Source organism: Lissotriton vulgaris, chromosome 4_1 (genome assembly GCF_964263255.1).
Source record: "Lissotriton vulgaris chromosome 4_1, aLisVul1.2, whole genome shotgun sequence".
In the NCBI taxonomy this organism is placed as follows: Eukaryota; Metazoa; Chordata; class Amphibia; order Caudata; family Salamandridae; genus Lissotriton; species Lissotriton vulgaris.
Genome location: NC_141691.1, coordinates 1,450,193,632 through 1,450,221,497, shown reverse-complemented (window position 1 = coordinate 1,450,221,497; position 27,866 = coordinate 1,450,193,632). Strand labels below are relative to the sequence as shown.

Here is a 27,866-nt window from a genome sequence, read left to right as displayed (position 1 = left end):
CGGTTCCGTCATGGCCCGCCCGACGCGCCTGCGCGGCGCGGATTCCGCGCCTGCGCTGGGCGTTCTATTGAGCGGGTGGGGCCATGATGGAACCGCTCCGTCATTAGCACAGCTCAACCGCTGCTGGTGACGGAGCGGTTCCGTCACCAGCATGTGCCCACCGCGCGGCCCCCCCGCCCCCTTAGCGCATGCGGCGGAATAGCCGCCGCAGCGAAGGTGATAATATATGGCAGGGGAGACTTTATCCCATATATAAAGTGTAAGTTGTCTTGAGAGTCAACTTCCACTATGTAAATTTAGACTGAGGTCTGCAGGTATATGATGAGAAACACAGCATTCCATGACTACTGCATGCTACGTTCAGGGGCTGCATAGTTGGTATCTTGCAAATGCAGTAATGGAGTACAGCTGTCCATATCTACATTCAAAGTAATTCTGTTAGATTCACAAAGGGAATCCTATTTCTTTAGTTTACACAGATCAAGATTTCTGCAAATCCTATCAAACAGGTATTTTGTTCTGGTACTAATAACTGTATCTGTTAAGAAGAGAAAAATATTGGGTTTCATGTTCATCTCTGATCCGTCATATATGAAACCCATAGATCCTAATATGACATATACGGCAGAGTTATGGAAGCTTTGTGTCTGTTTATCCAAGCAAGTTAGTCCACCCTATCTGTCAAGTATGAAGGGACGAACGTGACTGACTAAGATTTCAGGAAAAGTGTTATTCTGAAGGAAAGCCCAACTTGGAAATACACCACACATTTTTTTCTCTCTCAATCATTCTCTGTTTAGACTTCAGATTTGTATTATCTTCTGAGCACTTGCTCACCTTGTAAACACATCTCATCAATACAGAGGTGGGTCTTTTCTCTCAAAAAGGCCCTCTGTTTTTCTCTTCTGTTTAGATTTTTTATTAGATGAGATGAGTAGAATGAGCAGCAGCAATTTTGGGTACTAATTTGCAGATGGCCATTTTTATTTTCCTTAACCTCTTAGCAGCTATGGAACGTCCAGCTCCAGTGCTGAACGTTCCATTGCGCAGGTGAGGTTCGAACGTCCAACGGCCGACGGCAGCACTCCTGAGGTAGTGGTGCCGTCGGCCGTTGGAATAGGCGCAGCACCTAAGAGATTAACAGAATGCACGACTTTTTAAATGAATATATGCCTGGTATAGTCACAGTTTGAAATCATTCTAAAGCTGAAATGTTAAAATTATGAAACGGAAGTCAAATCTACTTCTGTTTCTGTTGTGTAAACAGTAATTTAATGCTCGTGGAATCATTTTAGTGGGAATTATTTTGCGGAGTGTGGTGCTATCTTTGCTTCTATGGTTTTTGCCTGTCTATGTAAAGAAAGGACTCCACATTCACCAAGCTAATGGAGTATGGTTTACTGAGCACAATGTTATATTATTTTTTATGAAGGATTTGTTATGATTAAACCTTTTCACTGACTACTGTAGTCCTAAGTCACAAAGGGAAAGCTCAACGGTTCTGATTGTGTACGTTACTTTATTGTAGGTTTGCTGCTCTCATGCTTCTGTGGTGGTGATGCTGCAGGAGGAAAACACTCAAATAAGGGCTTTCCTGATGATTTGGCACAACAAAATTTAATTGTTTCTAACACTGAAGCTCCAGGGGAAGAAGTAATGGTGAGTTTTCTAAAAATGTGTACCATAAATGTGTGATTCACAAATAAAGAAACAACCAATTGTAGATTTTGCACGGATTCACCTAATTCTTAAGGTGTAAATGTGGCTGAAGTTTTTATTGTCTTTTGCAAAAATATTTTCATATGGAAAAGTAATTTCCTCCACAAATCCTGGAACTAGATTTTTTTAAATGTACTAACTTGTCCAGTTTTGCACATTTGCCTAAAATAAATATGTGGCTATGGTTAGGTTGCTTTATTATTAAAAAAAGGCATTGAGAAAATGTATAAGCACATACTAAGGAATGTTTTTCAAGCATTGCCAGTGCCCACACTTTACTCCGTCAACTGGGAACACATATGCTCCAACAGCAACTTATAAGAATAGGGTAACATTTGTCATACTTGTCACTTTTCTATGGCATCAAAATATTTCCTCGAATTCTGAATTTTTTTATTCTGTGGTCATGATTTGAGGACATATTGTGTTTGTAAGTGTTATTTCCAAAATCGGAAACTTTATGTATCCTAGTCTACCGAACCAAAGACTGCGCAGTTACTAGTCCCACATATCTGCCTGATCAGCACAGACAGGCATTTTCTAAAAGTCAGACCAGTTGCTTAAAATAGGACAGCCACTTGCATTTGATGTGAACACGTATTTGCAATGCAATCGGTCTCGCCAGTGGGACTTTATACGTATTTAGCCACACAGCACATTATCCTGGGTGTTGCAACATCTACTGTTTTAGGATTTTTTTCAGAATGCCCCTTTGTCATTCAGACAGTGGCATACTGAAAGTGGTGCGCAGAAGACCCTGTCGGTAGTGGCATTTCTTGTTGTTGCTTTTCCAGAAAGCACATCATGTTGGTGGTCACATCATTGGTGAATGCCTGTATGTAAGGGACTGGGTTACTGTTGGATAGAATGATTTGGCTGTGGTCACACAGTTTTGTTATGGGGAACCAGGGATTAAAAGCAGTCCTCCTGATTCCAAAGCTGCCAGGCCCCTATCAATCACACCCACTTTGGAGTGCTTTCTTGAATAGGAGAGCAGGCTTTCTTTGAAGTGGCCCACGATTGTCTGCAGCTACGTAGCCACAGTGGGGCAGCGCGGTCATCCCAGTTGAAGGCGTGCAGAACAGGTCATGCATGCCCAACAACGTCTAGTAGTAAACACCCATGTGTGGATTCTCAGACATGCCAGGTCACCTCTCTTTGAATGCGCTCAATGCCCGGGCAGCAGTGCTGTCCGCCGGAGTCCACCGAGGACTGCACGTAAAGCACAAATGAGGGGCCCAGCCTCTGGGTGCTATATATCATATGCACAAAGATATAAAGCTCTCTTGGCGGCTTAAAACAAAAGTGAATCCTTATGTCCAGGGCACAAGTTCTAAACAAGCCGAATCCCCATTAAAAAGAAGGAGGAAAAAAAGAGGGAGGACTTCAAGCTCAGACCCTTTAATTGGGACCAACCCTCCCACTGCAAACTGGATTGTCATGCTCATAAAACAAATCACTTTCCATATGTCCCGAGCTTATATTATACAGTGAAGCGCACGCTTCCCACTCAGAGAAGGGGAGGCATTTGTTTACCTGTGGGGGCATCCAGGCCCAAGCCTTATGTGAGCCACATACAATGAGAGATTTTCTGACACACACAAATCCCGATGCTGTCCTGGTGCGAGCCATTGCTTGACAATCTGAAGTATCAAGGTAGTTCCCCCAAGCTCTGGACTGCAAACACACCAACATTCGATAAAAAAGCAGCCAACGAGAGGTGGGGCCACCTTTCTTCTCTCCCCTTTCACTGCAACCACTCAGAGCCGAGGCAAGCAACGGGTGAGAGGTGGTGGTGGTAGGACAGAGGGCACCCCAACAGGAGAGATGAAAATAAATCAGCGGGCGTGGCGTGCGCTGATGAAGAGAAACACAGCCATCAGCTGAGCACCAGCCAATGCAAGCAAAAAAGAGTGCTTCATAAACTGTAATAAAACATGAAGAGTAAGGGCACATGTAACAGGGGCAGTCCTCATGGGAGGTTACAACAGTAGAAAAGAAGGGACTAGTAAGCAAATTAACCAACAAAAAAAAGGCATTTACCAAAGAATAGTCAAAGGAGCAAATTAAAAAGATGGACTGTGCTTAAAGCCCATATTCCAGATACAGCATGTCTCGAAGAGATAGGGCATGTACTGCGTAGTGGTGTTAAGTGGCAAACAACTCTGCTGGCAGAGTTTTAACCACTCTGTGTTACGCTAGGAACGTGGAGTTCATTACAAACTCCACAATGACCACGTAGCGGAGTTTACCGGTACCTGATTCCAGTCCCGACTCTCCCGCATTGTGTTCTCCTACTTATATAGCTACAGTACAACCATACACTTGATACACTCTAGTGATAGATGATGGTGTCACAAAGCTGAAACCTTCAGCTAATCGGGAGGTGACAGCAAGCAGCATGTTAGACTGTGTTTTGGAAATGCCAGCAACATGCTTCCCTCCTTTTCTCATCCAAGGCAGCATGTGTTGAAGTTGGCCAGTGGCCGCTTATTACTCCGTTCCAAGCAACCCATGCAAAGCGACCAGCCCGGCTGAAACCCCTAGTTCACTTAGCCATGTCACATTGCAGTGAATGTTCTCAGTCTCAATCTGAAGGCTGAGGTAGCTCGGACACAAGCAGCTCTAGCCATAAAAGATTTCATCAGCAAGCAGCTCTGGCTGTAACATCAGCATGGCACTTTGGCTGCAGGATGTGCTGTAGACCATCCTGGGCTCAAAAGGGCATGAACTAGTAAGTGGTGGCTGCGAAAGGTTATGGGGGGAGCTACTATTCAGAGTGCTGTATTATTGTATTATGTGTGCTGTGGGTGGTAAATTCAACTTTCTGTGTTCCCTCAGGTTTTCAGTCAAAATAAATGTTTGTGCATAGGGAGATACGTCTTTAGAAATCAGCACAACACATTAATGGTTCATGCACAGAATGTTCAACACTGAGGGCTTCGCTAGCGATCACTCGAGGCTTCATTCAGGAACGCCATGCGAAAGGATAATGTTCTCTACTATCAGCAATCCACATATGCTTCCTAGGCCACAAATGCAAATTGCAATACTTGCATGTCCCGTAACTCTGTTAAAGTGTAATGCCTTCCTTGCTTGTATTATTTTTCTGCTACAGTTGAGAAGACTTCCTTCTGTTAAATATGAATTGTGCGTCTGACTGCCTGTGCTGTCAGTTTCTCACTGTCTCCTAGCAGGTGCAGGACACCTCTCTGTCTATACCCTGTCACCTATGTTTAGTATTGACCATGTGTCTTTCTGTCTCTTGGTCTCGATAAAGGAGAATAACCATAGGGTATAATCTGTTTGTAGTAGCTGTCTCTGGCAGTCTGTCTCTCTTACGTCCATGGAACAGGTTCGGTCCAACGCTACTACCAGCAGCGGTAAAACCAGTCTGAAACGACATCTCGCTTTCTCCTTTTATTTAATGGGCGTTTTGTATAGCACCACACACACTTCAGAGGTATAGCTTCAGCGTGGGTTGTTGCTGCATGAAGGGGACATTCAAATGATTGTTAAAGCAATACTGAGTCATGGCATTGGTGTAGAGCCTGGAGCAAGGGCACCATGCGCTCACAGCTGTCTGAGTTGTCTCACCTAGTATGAACAGCTCAGGAGATATGGATTTGCCTTCTGATGAGCTGTTGTTTCAAGAGTGTTTGATGCAGGACACTGTGTTTAGGTTACCTTTCAATTCAGATCCGGTAACTCTGCATGCTCGCAGAACTACGTGGAATTCGCCAGAGTTTTTTGGTAACCCCGCAGAATTCTGCAGGGTGAAACTCCGTGAGCTCTGCCCAGGCTTACTGCTTAGACAAGACCTAAAACCTATTTCGGGAAGGCATGCCATGAAATGATGATGAATGAATAAACTGTTATTTAAGTTACCAGAATCTTTACACATTATAGTGCCAAAGATAAGAAAAATATTTTTTTTAAATGCAGAAGTATTTCTGGCAAAGGTAAATGAAAAATGCTCTGCAAATAAAAAAACAAAAATAACAGCAAAAACAAAAATGAATACATAAAAATAATATTCAACGATTTTTCTTATCTTGCACCTAATAATAGAGTACTTACTGCTACTAGTCAGTGCAATAACAGGTGTTACCTTTACCAGATTTAATGATACTTATTTTAAAACATCAGAAAGATGAGAGACTTATTTTAAGACATCAGAAAGATGAGAAACTGAGTTAACCTTGATGAGATCCGAACTTGTGAACATCTTGACCACATAAGGTGTCTGAATCTTTCCTAATAGCCACAATTTTAAATGTTACATTGGGCCAGTATTTCACTGCTGCTAGGCATTTGCCCATCAGACTATTCCAAGAGTGCCCACTGGGCTTGTGTTCTTTGCTTGCGCACCCTTTTTAAAAACATAGGATACATATAGGGCATGTTACTCCACAAATCACCAACTTAATTAATAAAGCTTTAATGAGCTTTAATTTATACTAGTGCGATGAGGCGTGTCCTCAAAGTAGTTGGTCACCCAATTACTGATGTTGGGTTCAAATTCTCAGTGCCATATTCCACCTGTAAATTGTATTACGTCTTAGCAACTCATTCACCCTCAATAAATCAGCCCAGAAGTAGAGGGTCATTGTCAATATTTACCTTTCACTTGCCACTCAATTTAATAATGTGTCAAAGTATAGCAACTTGCAAATGTGTAGCTGTTGGGAATTGGATTTCTGGTTGAATAGGGCTTGCGCCTAAGCCAGGCAAAAACCACGACTCTACTGGCACCAGGCAATATTTACAGGGGATTATATACACCTGACTGGGCCAATTGGGCCACTGTCAGAACCATCACAAAGCACAAATAGTAAAAGTAGAACACAACCAGTACTACTGGCAAAACACTGTACTCCGCATTATATCCTGCAACATAAAATACAGTGTGCAATAAGCATCACCGGCATAAACACATTAGGTAATAATTATGGTGCATAGCACCCTGAACATAAATCACATTAGGCATCTGCATCACATTAGCATAAACACCAGAACCATAAATCACATTAGGGCCTTGCGCCCTACCAATCATGAAACCAACCCTCTGTCCAACTGGCCTTCCTATGGGTCCCAAATGCCCTATGTCCAAAGTGTCAGGGCTGGGCTGCCAATGCAGCAACATCAAAAGTGCACAATTGCGCTGGCACCACTGTGCCTCCTGGGTCCTCTCTGGGACTCTTCACAAATGTCCTAAACATTGCAGCTGACGCTAACTGCGGTGCAGCTGTGAAGAACTGTAGACACTGTCACTTCAGTGCCCTCTGGAGTCCCCACTGGGACTTTGAAAAACAAATGTGCCCAAATGTTGCAGCTGCCGCTAACTGAGATGCAGCTGTGAAGTAAACTAGGCACCAGCACTAAATGTGCCTCAGGAGCATTAATAAATGCTCAGGGTGGGCCCCTATCTTGGGGTCTCTAAACAAAATTGCCCCCAACGTTGGAGCGGCCTGCTCTCATGCGTGTCCGCTCAGAAAATAGGCGCTGACAATGTGCCAACAGGAAGCCCCACTCACCGGGCTCTCGTGGTAATCCTGCTGATCTGGGACTGGCACCGACAATGTGCCTCGTCGAGTCCCTGCTCCCTGGACTCTCTCACTGCTGGACTACGCTCCACTTCCTGGCAGAAGGTGGGCCGGCACACACCCCAGGCAGGCCCGACTACTGAACCTCTCTCCTTCACCGGGCCCCTCTCCTGGGGCATGGGATTTAAGCATGGAGCCCGCAAGGCTCCGAACAACCCTCATCGGCGTGCGGGCCTTGTGTCACGCTCCTCTTTGGCTCCGCCCCCAATGAGGCACAGCCACCTGGCTTCCAGGTTGGCCGCACTGTCTTCTAGGGTCGCGGCGGTGAATTGCGGGATGGGCTCCCCCTTCAATGAAAGAGAATTGCTCTGTGGGCACCCACCAGTAAACACTCAAATGCGGGATGGGCACCCACGAGAAATATGCATAAAATGGGGTAGGCTCCCGATAATGGAATCCACAGCAATGTGGGGTGGGCGCCCATTTCTACAGCAGCACAGGGGGGGTGTATCCCCCACGCCGGAATTCCCTCGCAGCCTCGCACTGCAGATGCCAGCTCCTTTCTTCTGCTGGCAAGTAAAGTTTAGAGCGCTCACGAGGCGCGATGTCCAAAGATCCAAGGGGGACAGCTGGGCCTAGGGCAGCCATCAAACAGGGCCCTCCAGCTGGAAGGAAAGCCCTTGTGGCTGTTCTTCCTGGGCCCCCAGCAGCAGCAAGCCCCAGCAACTACAGGAACCGCACCTTTCATGGGGTCACAGACCCTATATTTATATTACCTCTAGGCTTTGTCTGCCCTGGCACAGGGCTTGGGGTAACCCGCAAAAACGAGTTCAGGGGGAATTGGAGCACTTTGTTTACCAGGCTCCTCTTCCCCGTTGTCAGACGGGGGCTTGCCATCAGACACACCACGGGGGGGGCGGAGCCAGCATCGCACAGGCGAGGCACAGACCTATTCAGAGACCAGGGACTTCTCCTCTCACTACTCCAAATGTAAATGTCCCATTCAGCCTGGTGCTGACTAACCATGCCCTCCTGGAGCCACACACACCTCACCAGCCCCTGTCACTCAAAAGCCAGACATGCAATTCACATCAAGCAGGTAGACACATAGCACACAAAATGCCAAATTCTAAAAGTGACATTTTTAAAATAGGTATAATAAATCTGCGCACACCATTGCGCAGCATTTATTATTACCATTCCAAATATACTGAACTTGACAACGCTGCTCCTCTCATAACAGGAATTTCCACTGAAACACTTATCAGGGAATCCCCAATGCATTCCTATGGGAGGGCAGCCTCAAAGTAGTGAGAAACCAAAATGGCTATTTGTCACTACCAGGAAATGTCGCACACTTAAGGTACATGTCCTATCATTTACCTACTATGCACCATGTCCATATGGCTAGCTAGGACCTACCTTAGGGGTGACTGACTTGCAGTAAAAGGGGGGTCACAGACATGGCACACACTTTAGGTGCCAAGTCACAGCGGCAATAACACTGCGTGCACAGGCCCTGCAATGGCAGAGGCCTGAGATAGGTTTGAAAGGCTACTTTGGTGGGTGGCGCAATTAGCGCTGCAAGCCCACCAGTAGCATTTAAGTTACCAGCCCTGGGTATTTGAGATACCACTTTACAAGGGACTGACAGGTAAATTAAATATGCCGAATAGGTGTAGACCAATCTTACCATAAGTAACACAGAGAGGGCACACACTTTACACTAGACAGCAGTGCTAAAGTGCCAAGAGTCCGAAAACCACCAACACCATGTCAGAAAAAAGGCTAGGAGAAAGACAACAAATTTAGGGATGACCCTGCAAAATGGGACAATTCCAACAGAAGCCTTAAAGGTATACTACTCCTGATCGCTGGCAAACAGTTGGCATCATTGTGAATAGTGGTCGGAACAATTGCAGCACTTTATATGTCAACACATTGATGATTGCATAACACAGCAGATTGCATGACTAAAGTGTTGCAAACAAGTCTACAGTATAAAAACATCCATTAGATCCTAGTTCAGACTTCTATTCATTTACAGATTTTGAACTTGCTTTACAGAAGTTTCATATTATGTGAGAAATGTGTTCTTCTCAGATTTACATGCACAGTTTGCACAATTTTCCAACTTTAAGGTGTCCACAAAATCCTCTATAGTAGATATGGAAATATATACAAGTCTCAGACTTCTATGCTTATTCTTGATGGTTGTCCATGGAGTGACCTAGGTGCAGGACCACACCTGTTGAAAATATGCAATAGAACATTTGTTATATTTGGTTTGCTGGAGTATCCCCTTCTAAGGTACCCCCTTGAAATATGTTGATGTGTCATTCCCTTGCACATTCACCGATTTGGACCTTTATGCTAAAGAGTCCTTCTGGCATCTGGAAGAAGGCATTGGAGACCTATTTTCTTAATGCTTTTTTGTTATCACAAACTGATAACTCTCTCGGCTGGTTATACACATGAGATATCTTTGAGGAGGGCCCAATATAATCCAAGCAAAGCCTAATTATTTAAGAGTCTCAATATTGACTATGCAGTTAATGACAGTCATTAAAAAGATTCTGTGAGGTTGATTATCCTCACAGTGTTAGGTGAAAGCCCATTAATCAGACAATACATTTTTCTTTCTCTGAATAAATCATTGTGTTTTAAGTTTTACCATTTATGAACCAGGACTCATCCAGAATATTGTCATGTGACCAATATATTTCCTCCTATGCTTCTTATCGATATATGGTTTGCATTTTAGACTCTTAGATGCAAAAGTAAGCACAGCAAGAAAAATGCAGTTTATTCTTGTAATATGATATCTTCTACGTTAGGTTGAGAAAGTCCTGGTCACACAATTGCAGCTTCTGTTTAACAAACTTATACTTTCACTTATGTGTATATCACTTCTGATGTCTTCCTCTTAATTCAGGGGGCATTAACCCTTGGTTCTAGTGGGATGTGAACGTAGGAATTGGCTGGTATCTGGGAAAGTGCTTTGTGAATACACTGGCCTACTGTTAAATGATGGTAAAAATCTTAAAGTTAATTGACACTGGTGAAGCATGCATGCAATGCCGTATTGCAGAACTCATATCTACCCCTACAGATTTGAACTCACTTTACAATGTATATAAATACCCTGGCCACTCCAACTACAGCAAGTTTGCATTGTTCATGAACAAGAAAATAGTAGCTTGAATGACTGTGGGTATGTGTACAATATTGAGGCAGGGCAATATATACATTTGCCCAGATGTAGGTTTTGGTTACAGAATCTGCTCACTACAAAAATCTGTCTCTTCAATAAAGGATTTAGGTGAATGTTAATGGTGCCTAATTCAGCACTTCTCGCTACTCAAATGTCACAGATAAAGGAACAGTTGATGAAATAGTGATATTTCTACTTAAACTAATAATGAGACAGGCAACCACATTTTGAACCAGTTGGAATCTGTTGAAAAGATAACCAGGCTCAAACATAGAGCAAATTACAATAAACTAACAAAGAGGTGAAACGTGATTTAACTAGTGGTTTCCGAGCAAAACTGGGCAATAAAGGAATGATTTTCCTTATAAAGTTTATCATAAAAAAATAGGTTGAAATAAACTTACTAATGTGTCCCTCAAATGTAAATATATAGTCTAATATGATACCGAGATGACATGCCCTGGGGCAAGAGTATGAGGAGGACACATAGGATTGGACCACCAATTCAAGGTACAAAGAGAAGGAGGTTTCCAACAACAAACATCCCTGTTTTGTTGGTATTGAGTTAAAAAGAATTGGAATTCATCCAATTAGACACTAAGCATCTTTTGACTTAGTCCTACAAAACATGCCCAATATCCACCAAGTTGGAGGACAATCTAGGTATCATCCACCTAGGCATAAAATTGGAGGTAAAAAATTCTAATGATAGCCGCTAATGGGGTAACGTAGATGTCGTTAAGTGTTTGGTTCCAGCAGGAACCTTAAAGAACCCTACATTTGTTAATCATGAATCTTGAGTGAAAGGGGCAAAAAGGTTCTGCATGGAAGCGATCTGTAAACAAAGAGGAGAACCAGTTTTTGATTGTGTGCTTGATACCAGTATCTTTAAGCCAATCTAACAGAATGTCTTGAAGTACTTTGTCAAAGGCAGCTGAAATGTTTAATAAAATGAGAGCAGTTGATTCTCCTGCATCTGTTATTCTAATATCATTTCTAGGAGAGACTAATTCAGGCTCAGTCCTTATGTTAGGACGAAACCCCGATTTACAGTCATTCGGTAGATTATGATCTTTAATACACGTGGACAGTTATTGATTAACAAAGCCATCAGAGGGTCTTTGCAACCAGAGGCAGAAGCAAAATGGGGCAATTGTTGGACATGTCTGACAGGTCTATGGATGGTGTTTTAATCAAAGGGAAAAAAAGATCCTTTTTCCAAAAGTCAGACACAATGCCAGAACTCAGAAAAGAATTGCAGAGCATTGTAGGAAATTATGCTAGAGACAGAACTACTACCTTGGCTACTTTGGCCGGGAAAGTATGAACAAGTGAACTTGACGAGATGATCTTGAGCTTACAGATAATATCAGTTTGACTAACTGGCATGAAAGCAGTCCACATTAACATTTAGCTGTTAGGCACAAGTGAGAAAGGAACTTAACTAAAAAATCTTCTTCTGAAAAAACAAATCACAAAGTTGCAGTCAAACCTCCTGAGATTGTGCCACAGAGGTAGCGACTGCCTCAAGGCAAGCAAGAGTATTAAATGTAGTAAAAATATCCCTGTGTAAATGTTTGCAGGTGAAATACACTCATGGTCGTACTTGGATGTAGTCTTCTGTAAAAGCTTTTTGTTTGTGTGCAGCTAAGGAGCATCTTTATATTCTTTCAATTTTATTTTCACCATCTCTAAGCAGGAGTTCTTCAGTAAACCTATGAGCAGACAGCATTGTCCGATGGAACTTCCTGGGTATTAGGTGGCTGGTAGCATCTAGCCAGTGCCATATTCGCCCAACTATTAATTAGAGCAGAATTTATTTTGACAGCAGAATAAAAGGTCATCATAGTAGATTATAAAATAGAAGCCAAGTGCAGAATGTCTAATTTGGAACAAGAATGGTAGAACAGCCTTGACTGGATAAGGGGGCACTATGTACGAGAGATAGACCTGCAAATAGTAAAGTAGATACCCTTATGATCAGACCTCATTACCTCAAATGAGTACATAGACTAAATTAGAGATTGTGGAGCCAGAATAGGACCAATAGTGTATCCTACCTAATACGTGGGTCAAGACAATTATTTAGGGTGCTTAAGAGCAGCACAAGAACTAATTAGCTGTTCGGAAGCCATATCTGTTTCAACATTGACATGTAAGTTAAAATCTCCAAAAACAATTATATTATTGATTTCCAATCAAATAGTGGAAATTGACACAAGCCGGCAAGTAAGAAAACTGTTGACGAGACCAGGCGGTCCTTATCTAAGTAATGTCTTGAGGGAAAGATTTGGGCTAACAGTTAACTTAGCATTTCTGAATCCTTGATGTGATCTAAAAAAGGATGGATATAGTTGTAGTAGATTTACAAATGACTACAAGTCTACCACCAGCCCTAAAAGTGATACATCTGCTTCATATAATGACCTGGATAGATGGATGGCCAGTGCAGTCCTGGAAATTGCTGAAAACTAGGTTCAATACCTCAATGCCGTTCATGCATTGATAAGAACACTACTAAGGGACAATGTTTCACCATGAGAACTGTGTGCACCCTGAACATCTTTCACAGAAAATAGATGGGACACAAAATCGAGTCAAAAATATCCTCCCAAAATATTGAGAGGTAAGTAAGTCTTGATTGTCTATACCTCACTCTATACTTATATACCTATGCAACACATAAACCTTTAAGGTACGTAGATATGTGGGCAGAAATAGGTAATCTATGCTTCTCTACAGACACTTACTTTTTGATATTTTGTCCCTATACGCCTGCCCTCGATATTCTTGTACCACAATATTCTGGGGGTGCATATTAAGTCGTACAATCCATGAGAACAACTAGGACAATGCTTAAGCAACAAACTATATGGAAGGGACATGGAAGGGAGAGGTGAAAACTTGAGAGGTTTGTGGGAATGAGATAGGAGTATTGACACTTGAAGTTTTGAGAAATTCTAAAGTGGGAGTGAAAAATGTGAGACAAAGCTCAGAGGTGTTAGCTAATGCTATATTTAAGAAAGCATTCAAGGCTGTCCAGTTAACGGGACAATGCTAATGGATGCAACAAAACAACTAAATGGTGGGAGATACACTTCAGTCAAAAGTGTTGTTTTCAAATTTTTACTGGTTTCTATGGCTATGGTAGCAGGCATACAATCAGGATATGTGAGAGACTAGAGCAATAGTCAGGGCGAAGTTCTGACCGTAGTTTACAGTGCAGTTTGTTGCACAGACAGTCTCCGATTCTAGGCTCTGGTTGAAACTTAGTCCATACCTAGACTCATTAATCTACTTGTATAGCTTTAACGTGCTTGCCATTTGGAAAGATATATAATTTTCCCAGTAATCTCTGGCTAAGGTAACCTTGCCACTGCTTCTCAAGTGACACCTTAAGAGCGAGCTACTGGTTAGAGTAGGAGTATTCATGTATGTATTTATAACATGGTATGAAGTCCAGAATATAAAAGTAACCAAGCCTAATTATTTACTCATGGGTTACTATATCCGGGCCTACCTAACACTTTTACTAATAGTCTTCGTTTATATGTGGGTTGCTTTGCCTATTTACAGACCAGATAGAGTACAGCCTCTAGTATAGCATGCCTGGTCAAAGCTGTTTGTCCTAAGTACAAGCACTACAAAGTTCCTGGCTCTAGCTTCTCCTGGAAAGCAGTCCTTGGCCCATGGTTACAGCTGTGGCTTTCCCTAACGAAACCTGGACAGTGTAGCGCAGTACCTGCCCCACCCCCTCACACAAGAATACAGCAAGTGCAGACTGCTGCAGGTCACTGACTTCTCCTAGCTGCCACTCTGGTGGGTGGGTGTAGCACTGAGGAAATACCCCAGCCACTGAAATGCGCTGCTGGGGGGTGGTAAAGCACCCAGGCCCCCATCATTTTCTAATGCTTCCATTGCCACCCAATCACAGTTAGCATTTTTAATTTAATAAATGTTCTCCTCAGTATGTGAAGTGGGCTTTTTGTCCTCCACTCAGTTGCTTTCTCCGTTTGGCCCAGCGTCCATTTTAAAAAATGCTAATACAGGACTGAGGGAGAGCGGCAGGGGTGGGTGAGAGGGGGCAGGGTGCCAACATCACTTGAAGGAGACTAACCCTTCGAAGCCAGGGGCAGACTTCCAAGCGTGCGCGGGACCAATTGCTGGGATACATATTTGATTGACAAGCAAAAACTAGCTAATATTAACAAGTGCCTATGGCTCTTAAAGCAAGCAAGGACAGGTAAGGGGGGCGGGGCGAAGGCAACAGAACATGGAGAAATGGTGGGTGGCAGGGAATGGAGGGAAAAGCAGTAACATAGGGAAAAAAACAAGGCAATCAAAGTAACATGCTGATCACACAAAAGCCTTTTGGAAGGTCGGACAAAAGCCTCGTGAGCAAAATGCAAATGCTGCCAGCTGGGCATGTTTCACTTGAAAAGCATAGAAACACCACATGTCAAACACAAGCAGAGAAGAAAAAATAAATAGTACCTAAAAACTAGCCTAAATAGACGGGTGGGAACTAGTATATGTAATAGGGCCAGTCGCCATGGGAGGGAACCAGGAACCAAAAGGAGGGACAAATACATCCAATGCACCACTGAAAGCCAGCATTTCAGAATAGCACACAAATGAACGGATGAAAATTGATGGGCGTGCTTGAAGCCCACAGAGTAGATACAGCATGTCTCGAAGAGACCGCGTATGCTCTGTCTAGGCGAGACCTAAAAAGAATCTGCCATTCTTGTCCTCTCATAGAAGGCAAAGAAGAACTTTTTGAGGGGAAAAATATAAGCTGATTTTCCGGTCCATCAGATGGTGAAATTTGAAGATGTAAGGCAGGGTATGTAATTATTTAAATGTTCATGCATATGATTTAAATGACACAGAGATGATGTTGTCCATTTCTATTATTCATTATACAAAATCCATTACCTGTGCCATGCATTAGTTAGTTAAGATGGAACACTTTTCTCACAATGTGGAAGGCCATTTTCCAGCTCGAGAACACAGTAATGTGAAATATGCTTCCACGTGGATATTTTTTTAACACCGAGCATGTGAGTTTTATTCATCATTGTTTGTAAAATGCAGTCCTGTTGGTCTACTATCTCTAAGCACCTCTCAATGTCTGAATGGAGGTATTTTATGTCCTGTTTTGAGGCTTACAATTCAACCACTAAACTGTACACTTCAGGAACATCTCTCGGGGAGCAGGGGGCAGTACAGAAAAAAAATAAACACACTGCACCTTGCTACACACAATAACTTGTTCAAATACCTATCACTGCAAAGCAGTATTGTTTGCTTACAATGTTTATATTTTACTTTGTATGTATGCACATATATATCTATATATACATATAAAGCTAATGATTTAGACCCAACTACAAAGTCGGATATAAATACGTTAAGCGCACACACAGACACACATGCACGTCCCTATTACCTCTCCATTACATGCTGACTTACTTATATACAAATTGAGAAGTCCTTATTAAATGGATTATCCAATATTGAGATTAGGCTGCCGAACTTTGAATTTGGGCTGTATAGATTTGGAATTGTGTTACATCAGGGCTTAATCACATAGATATGTGGGTTTAGGAAAGGTGTGGTAATGTTTTATTCTGTGAGTGCAATTGAAAGCTATTCATTTCATTGTTGGAGCAAAATGCCTTGGAATCAACTTACAGGAAATCATATAAAATAGTACAACGAGTCCACCAATCACTGGGATTACTACGAAGGTAAAACCACCTTCAGTTTTTGTAGTTAGAACTGAACTTATTCCTCTGCCTCTAGTGACTTTCCTTTCCATGATTTCCACTCTGGTGTATCTTGAATCTCGATTAAATATTTGTCAATGTCAATGTCAGAGCATAGCCTTTTCTGCTGTTAGCTCCTGTATTCCTTATTAATTTCCTTCACACTTCAGCAGTGTTCCTACTCTTTTTGGATACTATAGGTAGAACTCTTCCTTGCTTTATCTAGAAATGTGGATTGGACTATACTGACCTTGTTTTCATAAATAATTATTTTTTCCATTTATATATTATCATTGAAGTCATTCATGGCTGTTTTGTCAACATTAAAATATTTACATTAGTTTCATTCATTGCAGATCCATTATACTAACTTTGACACCAGTTTACAAAACTTTTTGAGCATCTACATTGAAATGAATTGTTTAAAAACATGATATACAAGTGCACATTTATGTTTTGTATTCACTTAGCATAGTTTTACACTCCCTTCCCTCCTAAATTACACTCCCGGAGCAGTCTGAATGGCACAGTGTAGGGCACAAGCACAAAGTTTCCTCCTAGCCAAGACTTCATGTGCCTGAAATCTTCTCTAATCCTTGTAGATGCTTGGCCTGAGGTCTCCATCCTTCATTCCTGATAGGGGATAGCATTCTCTTCACAACAAAGTCCTTTCAGCATGCAGCAGTTGGGTGTCTCTAACATTAGGGGTCAGCTGTGTGCTTCTCCGAATTAGTCTTCTCAACTACACTATTGCAGTGATCTCTATAGTCCAGGACCAACGTACAAGCCAGTGGGGTGATCCAACAGGTATGTTGTGTCCCAAAAGACACTTCTTCCTTGTAGCTGGTTGACCAGAGGTCTCTGCCCCAAATCGTTTTACCAACCTTTTTTTAAATTGGTCCATTATTACGTATTATAGCACAGTAGTGAATGTGCCTTTGTGGGTAGTGGTCGGCCATTCCAAGTCCTGAATGTATACACCTTCCAAAATCTTGAGGTTTTTACCAATTTTTTTTTTACTCATTCTCTGCCTACAAATAGTGGAAGATTTTCTCCTGTCAAGAAGAAGCGCAAGTCTGTATATTACGCGAGACATGCAAGGGAATACTCCTGAAATCCGATTTGGAATAGGGAAATAATTTCTTCACGTCAAGAATGTAAAGTTACAAAGTTCAATACACTCATAAGAGACATTTTGGCAGTCATCATTGTATACTATGTACAAATACACAGGTGAAATGCTATTGCATTGCTGCAAACTAGAATTACAAAAATGTTTCCAATAGTACTCAATGGAACCTAAAACTATTGCATGTTTCCCCTTCTGGTAACCTTTGAAATTCATAAATGGTTACGCAAATGTAGCTGTAAAATTCCAAGTGTAAATTTTCACATTTCTTAGCTAATCAGACATTAAGGGGTTCATTATGATCGCGGACGAACTTGAGTCCGTCCGCGACCTTAGAGGAGGAGGGAACCTCCGCATGGCCTGCGGAGTTCCCTCCTGTGCAATTAGGATGTGACCGCCACCCTGGCGGTCACATCCTCTATTTTTAACATTGCGGCGGGTGCTGCTTCAAGCAGCACCCGCCGCAATGTTAAAAATGAAAGCTGTGCATTTGTATGCACAAAGCGACAGGCACCGCACGGTGCCTGCCGCTCTGTGCACGTAAATGCAGGGGGGTACCATAGGTACCCCCATGTGCACCAAACCCCCCCCCCCCCCCTTCACCCCTGGGGGCCCGCAACAGGCCCCCAAACAAGAATCCGTATGCCTTTGCACGGCGGACATGCCGCAGTGTAAAGGCATTGAAATTCAGACATCCTAATGTGGCTGGCGGTGTCTGAGAGACACCGCCACCGTATTAGGCCTTTTCCGCCGCGGTTGTAAGCCAACCGCGGCGGAAAAGCAGCGGACCTAAACCAGGACCCACCAGCCATCCTAATGTGGCAATGGGTCTTTGGTGGGTCCGCAGAGGATTTTCCGCATCCGCCGGGCCGGCGGTGGCTTCCGCCGGCCCAGAGGATGTGGAAAATCCTCCATCATAATGTGCCCCTATGTTTGTAAGTTGTTTGCATATTGTTCACAATAGCGCCTTGCTTCTTAACTATCTTTAATTGAATAACTAAGATTCAATTTTATTTTGTAGGATGCAAATTTTAAAGTTCCCATCCATATCACAAATGCTAATGTAAGTGGACAGGCACCATCTGGTTCTGGTACGTTTGGACATGGAGTAAAAACAGGAGGACAACAAACAACAGGATTAATTATGAATGGGCAGCAAAATATGGAAACGGTTCGAACAGGGCATCAAACAATGGAAATGCTTCGAAGTGGACACCAGTCAACGGGCTCAACTCGTGGAGGACAGCACTTGTTGGACCCAGGGAAATATTCCTTTGCAGAATGGCAGAATTTCATGCAAGCTCATCTGGGAGAGGTAATCATTTTTCAATGTCTTTTTTATTTTACTTCATGTAATTATGTGAATGAAACTGTAGTAGGGCTTTCTATTAACGTTTATATGCAGACCTGCCCCAGAATGAATCACATGCATAATGGAAATCACTTGTGCTCAACTTGGTTTACATTGCAACCATACATCCCCAACTAAAGGTGACGAGCACAATCAAATTCAGTTTAAATGCCCAAAAAGGTTTATCATTACATATACGTTGACTATATGAGGAAACACCATTCTGTAGTCTCTTAATACTTTCAGTTTGGCAAACCCCTCATAACAAAGCTTCAGACTTTCTGTGTGAGTTGGCCTGATGGAGAATGACATGAAGCATTCACATAGTTTTGCAAGCCAGACTTAAAATTAAGGAAATGGGCACGCATCATTACATGCAGCTGGGTCAACACAGTTGCACTCTGCCAAAGGAAGAGAAGAGATCTACAGTCCTTCTAAGTTTGTTTTTATGTGCTGAGGAAATATACCATTCCAGGAACGACCACATGCAGAAGACGTTTGATATTTATTCGAATGGCAGAGACAAGATCATTGAGGGTTTTAACAACATGAAGTCTCACATGAATTGTATTTGAACACAAAGTACACAATGCCCCACAAGATTCAGAGGTGGAATTAATTTTCTACTAGCAGATTGCTGCCAGGCTGAACACAGTTTAAAAGGTCTTAAATTACATTAACTCAGCACTTTTTTGCTTATAAAGTCACCCATGCAGATATCATACACGCATTTCTCTTTTTTCTTCTCTCATATAATTTGTCTGTTTTTCTAATGGTACTAAATGTAAGTCAGATATTTTTTTAATCTATTCTAGTCACTTATGTTCTGATGGATCATTCTACCAGCAGATAAGTGGCGTTGTAACTTTTCCCAGGTCCCAGAGTGGCTTCAGAACCTCTTTCAATAGCTCTTTAAAGCTGACAGGTGATGCCATCAACTTCCATTGCAGATCCATCTCACCTTCGGACATGATGACATGGAGCCACATAGAGGCATCCCCTTGCGTACTAATGTCATTTTCCTTTTTCCACACCCAGCTTGCTGATTAGGAGCACTAAGTTATCACCAAATTTGCAAATTCTACTAAAACAGACTTTGACCGTGTGCACCAAGAAGACAAATGGTTTCAATGTGTGCTTCCCATGTTAGGAGTAGATGTTAGTGATGGACATCTGCTTTGCGTGCATCTCCACCAAACATAAATCCAATTTGTGTGACAAGTGCTTCTTGATGGACCTGAAGACCATCAGGGTCAGAGAGACCAAATTCTGTGTTACGGAAAACAAAAAGAGAGGTTGGTCTGAATCAAAATCATTGTTGAGAAGGACAAGTTGAGGATGAAACACAAGGAGTGTGACCAAAGCTCTCATATGGGCAGGTGCTTCCGATCTAGGGATTGAGTGTGCACTAAGCAGTTGCATCACCTGATTCCAAGCTTAGTCTCTTAATCCAATACAGTACCAACTCTAGAGACAGTGCTCCAAAGTTCCCCAGTTCATCAATTCCGTAACAGGATCCGTCTGCAACTCCAGACAGAATTCTGCCTGGTTGCTTTCCCTTCCACTGACGGATTCTGGTTTATGCCAGCCTGCCCCACAGATAATCCCAGACCATGTCTTCAGTTCTGTATTGCACCTCTTCTTCAGATCTTCTGTTGGTGTCAGCATAATTCCTACAGTACCAGATGTGGATCTGTCACTGGCTCCTGGATCTGGAACCGTCTTTAGCTAGAGGCCACTCACTTTTGAGGTACACAATTACAAAAACAGATGCATGAGGCATGAGGGCTCTGCTCCAGTTCCTCTGCCTTGGTAACATTACTTTGAATAAATCGAAGACACTTTTTGGTCAGATTCTTACACCGTTTGTAGCCAGCAACATGTTCCATATGATGAGAATGATGAGGAGACGGCAAATAATATGTTCCAAACTATAATGGAGGTGTTGTCCCATGTCTAGATTTGCATAATGCCAGTGGCTTAGATACCTCGTCAGAGTATATCTTGGATTTCCCTTTAAGGACTTCCTATGAAGAAAATGTCATCCTTTTCGGTTGTGGTTTGAAGGGCTGGGGAAGTTCTGGAATTACTGGGTCTCACTGATGAGAGCTGGTGGTTACCTCCCCAGGGAGAATGCACAACCTGTAGTTGCAATGAACCGTTCCATTTTTGCCTTTCAATAACGCCCTGACTCGCTCAGCCCAGGCTGCATGTTCCAACCGTTTGTTGCCCCAGATGTGCATTGTGCCATTGTGCCATTGTGAAATGTTACAGGTCAGTGCAACATGATTGATTTTTTATTATGCATTAGAAAACCATAGATAGCCTTGTAGTACAGGCCTCCATGAGCAAAGGGAACCCAAACTATTTTTTGACAGAGAGTCCAAAAGAATTGGTTCTCTGGTAAAGAAAGTCTTTTCTTCTGCCAGTTTGGGATTACGCTCCCTGATTGCAGGATGTCTCCCAAGCTATTATGCTCATTCATTGTGGGACTTATGCATGCACGCTCTTGCCAGCCTTGGCGGAGGACATGCATAGCACTTTGACTCAGAGACTAAAGGATAGTTAAGAGGCTGCAAAGTATGTTTTACGATCTGGGTGAGACACTAAGAAATCTTACTTACTGTTCTGTGAGCACCAGCATCATACTTCTGTGCCTTGTCTGAATACATTCCTTTGGCTTCTAAGTGAATGTGCAGGCTTTTCTAACGGAAGTGCCCCTTTAATAGCTGTAGATTGTTTGCTGAAAAGGCTAATATGGCCTTGGAGTATTTCAAAGGCAGGAGACATATGGCCTGCTAACTAGGGCACTTTTTCCTGCTAGCCACATGACAGGAAGTTCCAACGAGACTCATATTTTCTCGCTCATAACTTATCGACAACTCTCTCAGCAAATGTAACAACCTTCTTTCATGATGGTAGAGATGCGAGCATCTAAATTATACGTTCAGTAACAGCAGTAACATTCTTCATCGTTCTCTTCACCTGGCACCATTGCCAAGCCTCTTTGGTGTGTCCCCAGTGTAATGTTGAGGCTGGTGGATGACAGTATCCAACACTGCCTACTCTACTGGTGCCCCATCGCTTTAGACCATTAGGTCCTTCAAATTATCCAAGTTGGTTATGCCCTTCCTTTTCTGGATGCACCTCCCCACAGTTCCACAGTTTACTGTCAGACCTCTGCAGATCATGTTTGACCCCATCAAAAGAAATCATGGTTTTGCTAACCAAAGGAGTGTTTAAACTGAAACCAGAGACAGAGAGAGGAATGGAGTGCTACTCACAATACTCTGATCCCGAAAAAGGATAGCGTCTGAGACTGATTCTAAACTTCAGACTCTTATACTCCTGCCTCAAGGTAGAAAAGTTCAAAATCACGTCTCTCAGGTTCTGTAGGCCTTGGTACCCAAGCACTGAATGGTGACTCTGGACGTGCAGCTTGCACGTTCAAGTACCAGTCCTGTAGTGCCATAAGAAGTACCACTGCACTGCAATGCTGTCATACAATTTCCAGTTGATCATACTGCTCTTCAGACTTGCATCAACCTCTTGAGCCTTTACAAAGATCATGTTGGTGTTTATGACTCATCTTCACTGGTCAGGAATACATGTTTTCCTGTACCTGGACGAATGACTTCTGAAGATTGGCTCACTGCTGTGGAGTTTGGTTAATCTGCAGACAATGTTGTCATTGCTGCCCACCCTGTGGGTTCTCCATCAGCTGTTCCAAATCTCATCATCAACAGACAGAGCTGAGGATTCCCTTTTTATAATGATTTTGGGCATTCAGGCTATTATCTCAGTGTTTCAGATGAGCACTCCTGTTCTGCCTCAATGATTGTGAGGCTGATTGTGAGGCTGTTTTAGCTTTTGGGGTTGGGCCTCTTGCTGATGTTTTATGCCTGTTTTCCTGTGTGGGCCCCTCAGTGAAATCTGTGTCTGCACTGGGCTAAACACTGGAGACATCTTTCGTACAGAATCTTCATTTTTGACGTTGAGGTTCAGGACCTTTGATGGTAGATGACAGATACCAAAATGTTGTCTGGTAAGGCATTTTTCTTGCAGCCTTTATAGCTCACAACAGGGATGGGTGTATCATTACTGGCTGGGAAGTCACCTGAACTAGATCGTGATCAAAAACCTCTGGGTTCGGATGGAGCTTTGCCACCACATAAATCTTCTGGCACAGCGACCCATCTGGCTTATCTTAAAGGCCTTTTAGCCTTCCATCAGATTCAGGTTTATACATATGCTCAAGGACAACATGACCAACATCTTGTACTGCAATAAAAGGGCAGAGTGGGGGTTGATGAACATTGTCTAAAGGAAAGGAGGCTTTGTTGAGGGCTGGCTGACTGGAGTTACCCTTTGGCTAATCAACTACTGGGCTTCCTGTTTTTAGATGTTTATACTTTTATGGTTTTCTTTGTTCATCACCGAATAAAGTAATCAATCAATCAATACATAAATCAATACTGGGCTTCCTCAACATCATTGGCTGATGCCATCATGCTTGTCATGAGTGGTGTCTGCGCCCAGAAGTGGCAGGGGTATCTTTGCCCAGAGAGGTGTGCCCTTTGTAAATAGATTTGCTACATCTGAAAATACTTAATGTTCAGCCTTTTGTGCTATGAGGTTTCCTCGGGGGTCTACAGGATATGCTTTACCCCTTCTGTGGAACTCACTTCTGCTATAGGTGTTCCTGCTTCAGCCACAGATCCAGCTGGTTGAGAAGAAAGTCAAGCAGGACTGGGCACAGCTGATTCTCCGAGCCCCAAATAGGCCAGGAGGCTTTCGTAGTCTCAACTGCTGGTCTGGCATCTGCCATCAGCTTTGTCTTCCTCTTCAGTGGGACATTCTGTCCCAGCAGCAAAAGAGAGGGTGCTGCACCAAAACTGCCAACATCTGGACATTAAGTGGGATCAACTGAGGGGCTTTCTTTTGCTGTCTTAGCTGGTGGATGTCATGAGTTTGCTCATCCGGCCTTCCACCAAATCTATTTTTTGGGCATGAAGTCCAAGTATGTCTCCCGGTGAAGAAGTGGCAGGTTGATACGGTTTCTTGAATGACTTCTACATATGTTTCTTCATGCCCCCTTCAAGATGCCTCATTTAGGCCTTAATTTGTTTCTAAAATCCGTAATGTGTGCTCCATTAGAGACTCCTGGCGGTTGTGCTCAGATGCTCTTAACCCTGAAGAACATGTTTCTCATTGTCATCACTTCTGCGCCGTGTCTCCAACCACTAGACCTTGCCAGCTCATGTAGCAAATGCTACACTTTTCCTTCCTAATTGGTGCTTAGGAGTCATTCGACATTTCTCAGGAAAGTGGTGTCCCCTTTCCATGTGGGCTATCCATCACACTTCATATGTTATTTTCTTAATTTGTATTCTTTTGCTGCAAAAAGAAATGTTGTAAAAAAAAATTTGTACAATACAAAGGATGCTCTTATTAAATACTTGTAACCCAACTGACAATAGCAATGAATCACAGAACAGAGAGGAGTTCTAGTACAAATCACAAAGGGTCGAATTGCTAGCTTGCTCTTTAGGAGCCAATCCACTGGGGAGATATTCTGAAGCTTTTTTCAGATCCACCACTAAGTTATTGGGTTATGAAAACACTTTTTAATGTAGATCACATGCATACACCTATTAATAACCTGTACGAGTGTTACACGTATTCTTTTTTTTCAAGGTCACACTATTTCTGACATAGCTACCTCTTGACAGCTACCTCTTGACCGAGTTACCTCTTAGCAGCTTTTGCTGTAACTGAAATAGCAATCACAAGCACTACAAGAGATTCAAAGGTTACAAATTCATCCACAGGAATTCCAACTGCACAGGTGTTCCCCACCAAAACACAAGTTATCACTCCCTTAATAGGATACGTCCCATTTACCATGCCAGAATTGTATTTTACATAAATTGATGCTTTTATGTTTCACATCAGATAGACGTGTGGGTCGTTCTGACCACAAACTATAACAAACTTGACATCATTTCTGATATATCTTGGGTGGTTGAGGTACTTGAAACCCGGTTTAATACGAATCTTTATTTAAAAATGCATTTCATTGGGATGCAGCTTCCTGAATACGTTTGTAGCTATTATTGTCATCAGAACATTCTGCTTTCTGTACATACAACTAGCCATTTTATTGGCATGCTCCACTACTTTAACACAAACAGTGACGAAACATGTTAATTTGGTTCAGGTCTGTTTTTGAAACCATGTAAATCACTTTATGTATTAAATCCTTTAAAAAGACTCAAAGTAGAAGAAATCGTGCACTCAAATGAGGACTTACAATTTTGATTTATTCATTTAATAAACAATTGTAAATCTCAATCACAATTTCACACTGTATTCTGTGTTCAGAAATTGGAAGAATCTAAAGGCACCTCCAACTGAAATTATTTTCACCTGATGTATTTTCTAGAAAAGGAGATATCTTAAAGTTAAAATCTGATGATTGTCCTGTCAACACTTTTCCACCCACGTTAGTGTAGAAATCAAAGGCACTCACAATAAAGACTGTGATGTGTATTTTTTGTTTACATTTTTTGGTCCAAATTTTTCTAACATAAGAATCCATTCATAACTGGATGTATCCCCAAGAGGTGACATACTTTAAACCTATTTCAGTAATAAAGTGTTATTTAGAGGATTATCTACATGCTTTGTCAAGTTTTTTTAAAGCAAGACTATGCTTTCCCTAGAAATACTGCATTGCCAACATAACTAGAAATACAGTCACCGTGATTTAACCATGAAAAGCAATTTATGGTAAACTTTCTTTATCAAACTGTGCATTCGTTTTTGGAAATAAACAGTGTAAGAGTTGCAGTAACAAACGTTGCCTTTGTCAATGATACATGTTTGTAAAATTGTTAAGTGTCGTATCTTTTTTTTATCTGAACAGAAGGTGTACATTTGTGGCCAGGATGAAGAACTTCAACGTACTGATGATTATATTCTGCCTTACAATTATGAAGGAAGGGGCTCTGCTGCCGGCTCAGTAGGTTGCTGCAGCGACATACAAGGAGAAGATGAGAGGATTGAGTTTTCAAAAACACTGGAACCAAAATTCAGGACATTAGCAGATATTTGCACAAAGAAATAAAGGCACCTGCTGGATCATTGAAAATGACTTTTTCCTCTGCCACCAGATGTTTAAAACGGTATTAAGTGGTCATCTGATGACATTATGATATCCAGGACATCATTTAGCGACTCTTTGGTGCACATCTGATGTGCTGTTCCCTGCATTGTCACTATAATGTAAACTGTTAACAAAAGTTACCTTGGGGAAAGGATAACAGGTTTACAACGTTTTTAGACTTGATCAATTGAGTAGAAATCGGAGGCATACGATTCTAAAAATTATAATGCCAGGAGCAGGGACTGTGGGAAAAGCTTTTAAGGCGCCTCTACAAAATTCTTCCGAGTAGCACGGTACAGAATGTACTAGCAACTTATAGTATTAGAAGCACATCAGCCAAGCCAGCTTATTGTATAAATTGGAGTTGTACAGCATAATATTTTTCTACTTTTGAGACAATCTATAAATGAATGGTTGAAACTCATGCACTGAAAAGGGTTGTATAATGTTATGCTCATATTTGTAACTGCATTAGAAAAGTTTATTTTTTTCTGATCTCTTTTAAAAACAACGATATTCTGCACAGTAGTTCACACTTGGGCTTTAATTCTTTGTACCTCTGCGTTTAGGTTCTTTTGAACATTGACATTTAGCACCACATTTTTAATTGAAGGAGTAAGAGTAGTGTACAAAGTTTTTTAAATGGATCACATTACGACTGTGGTTTTATTTTTTAAATATATTTAAAAATGTTTGTGCTATTCATCAAGTTACCTGCTGCCTTTGCTAGCTTCCATGCTCAAACTAAAGCTTCCATAGCTTTTCTTCTTAATTTTGTAATAAAACATAATGGTATTTGATTTCTGTTGATTTCATTGTCATTTCCCACATTAATCTCACATCTCACAAATTGGTGTTGGATGTGAGATTGCCATACACATTCAGTACAGTAAAATAAAGTACAAAAAAACTTATGGTATGTTTCAAATAATTAATGGATGGCAGGAAATAATTTTCCAACCATCTATTTGCTTCAGATAAGAGAGGTACAAAACTTTGCTTACTCTGTAAATATAGATGTCCAAGTTCCAGGTGCTGGTGGTTTGTGCCTCATTAAATGCGCGACTTGTATTCAATACTGGAAAATGGGCCAAAGTAGAACTGAACTCAATTCAGAATGTGGGCCTATATTAGTTCAAATTGTATTGAGTGTAGTTTCAAATTGAATGTTGTCATAGATTATATGTTAAGAACACGTCTTCTACCTTTTAGTGCTGTCACTTGGAGAAAACTAAACTTCGATTCAAGTTTGCCTTAATATATTATGCCATATTTTTCAAATTGTACAGTGATTGTAATGTTTGGCATATTTTTGTACACCATTACCCTTAGGCTTTACAATGCGGTATGTATATATTTTTATGAACAGTTTATTTCGGTAAAGTTACTTTTTAAACAGTTGCACTCTTCTCCAAGCTTAGCCTTTTACACAAAAACATATGAGCTATAGAGAGAGCTCGATAACGTCCAGTTGTGTACAGTAATGACTAGAAAAGTTTACAATAAATGAATGTGAGTCAATGCATTTAGAAAGCTAACAGCTAACATGTTAAATAATGTTTAATTTAATTTGCAAAGCTCTAGTTTACATGTAAGCTCTACTTTCAAGTGCTCCAAAAGACTTATTTTGTAAATTAGGGGTTCTAAGAACAATTAAAATGATCAATACCATTACTTTCTTGCATCATTGACTTAATATTCACCATTTTTACAGTCTCCGGTACTTTTTCTTCATATCTTCAATGGGAAATGTTCTAACTCCTTTATTAGTCAGGTTTAGCCAGGGTCCAGGAGTCATTGATGTTTCTAATATGTAAATGACAATTGTTCAAGATGTGGGGAGTAGATTTGATCTAGTAACTAATTTTCCAGTTGGAGAATCAGAAGCCCACCTTTTGTAGTGTTTCAATTGAAACAGTTACTAAGCCTTGTATAGTGTCTGGCGCAGTTATATGAAGAAACAACTTA

The 27,866-nt window shown here is 41.7% G+C and overlaps 1 protein-coding gene across 1 annotated transcript in view; it reads left to right on the top strand.

The window, feature by feature from the left end:
* Positions 1-27,572, top strand: part of LOC147724093 (desmocollin-2-like) — a 125,678-nt gene extending 98,106 nt beyond the window's left edge. Inside the window, exons 14-16 of the mRNA XM_086965673.1 lie at positions 1,529-1,659; positions 18,401-18,694; positions 25,659-27,572. Coding sequence (XP_086821799.1) covers positions 1,529-1,659; positions 18,401-18,694; positions 25,659-25,859 — 626 coding nt within the window. The 3' untranslated portion in view covers positions 25,860-27,572. The remainder of the gene's footprint in view (positions 1-1,528; positions 1,660-18,400; positions 18,695-25,658) is intronic.
* Positions 27,573-27,866: the final 294 nt, after the last annotated feature.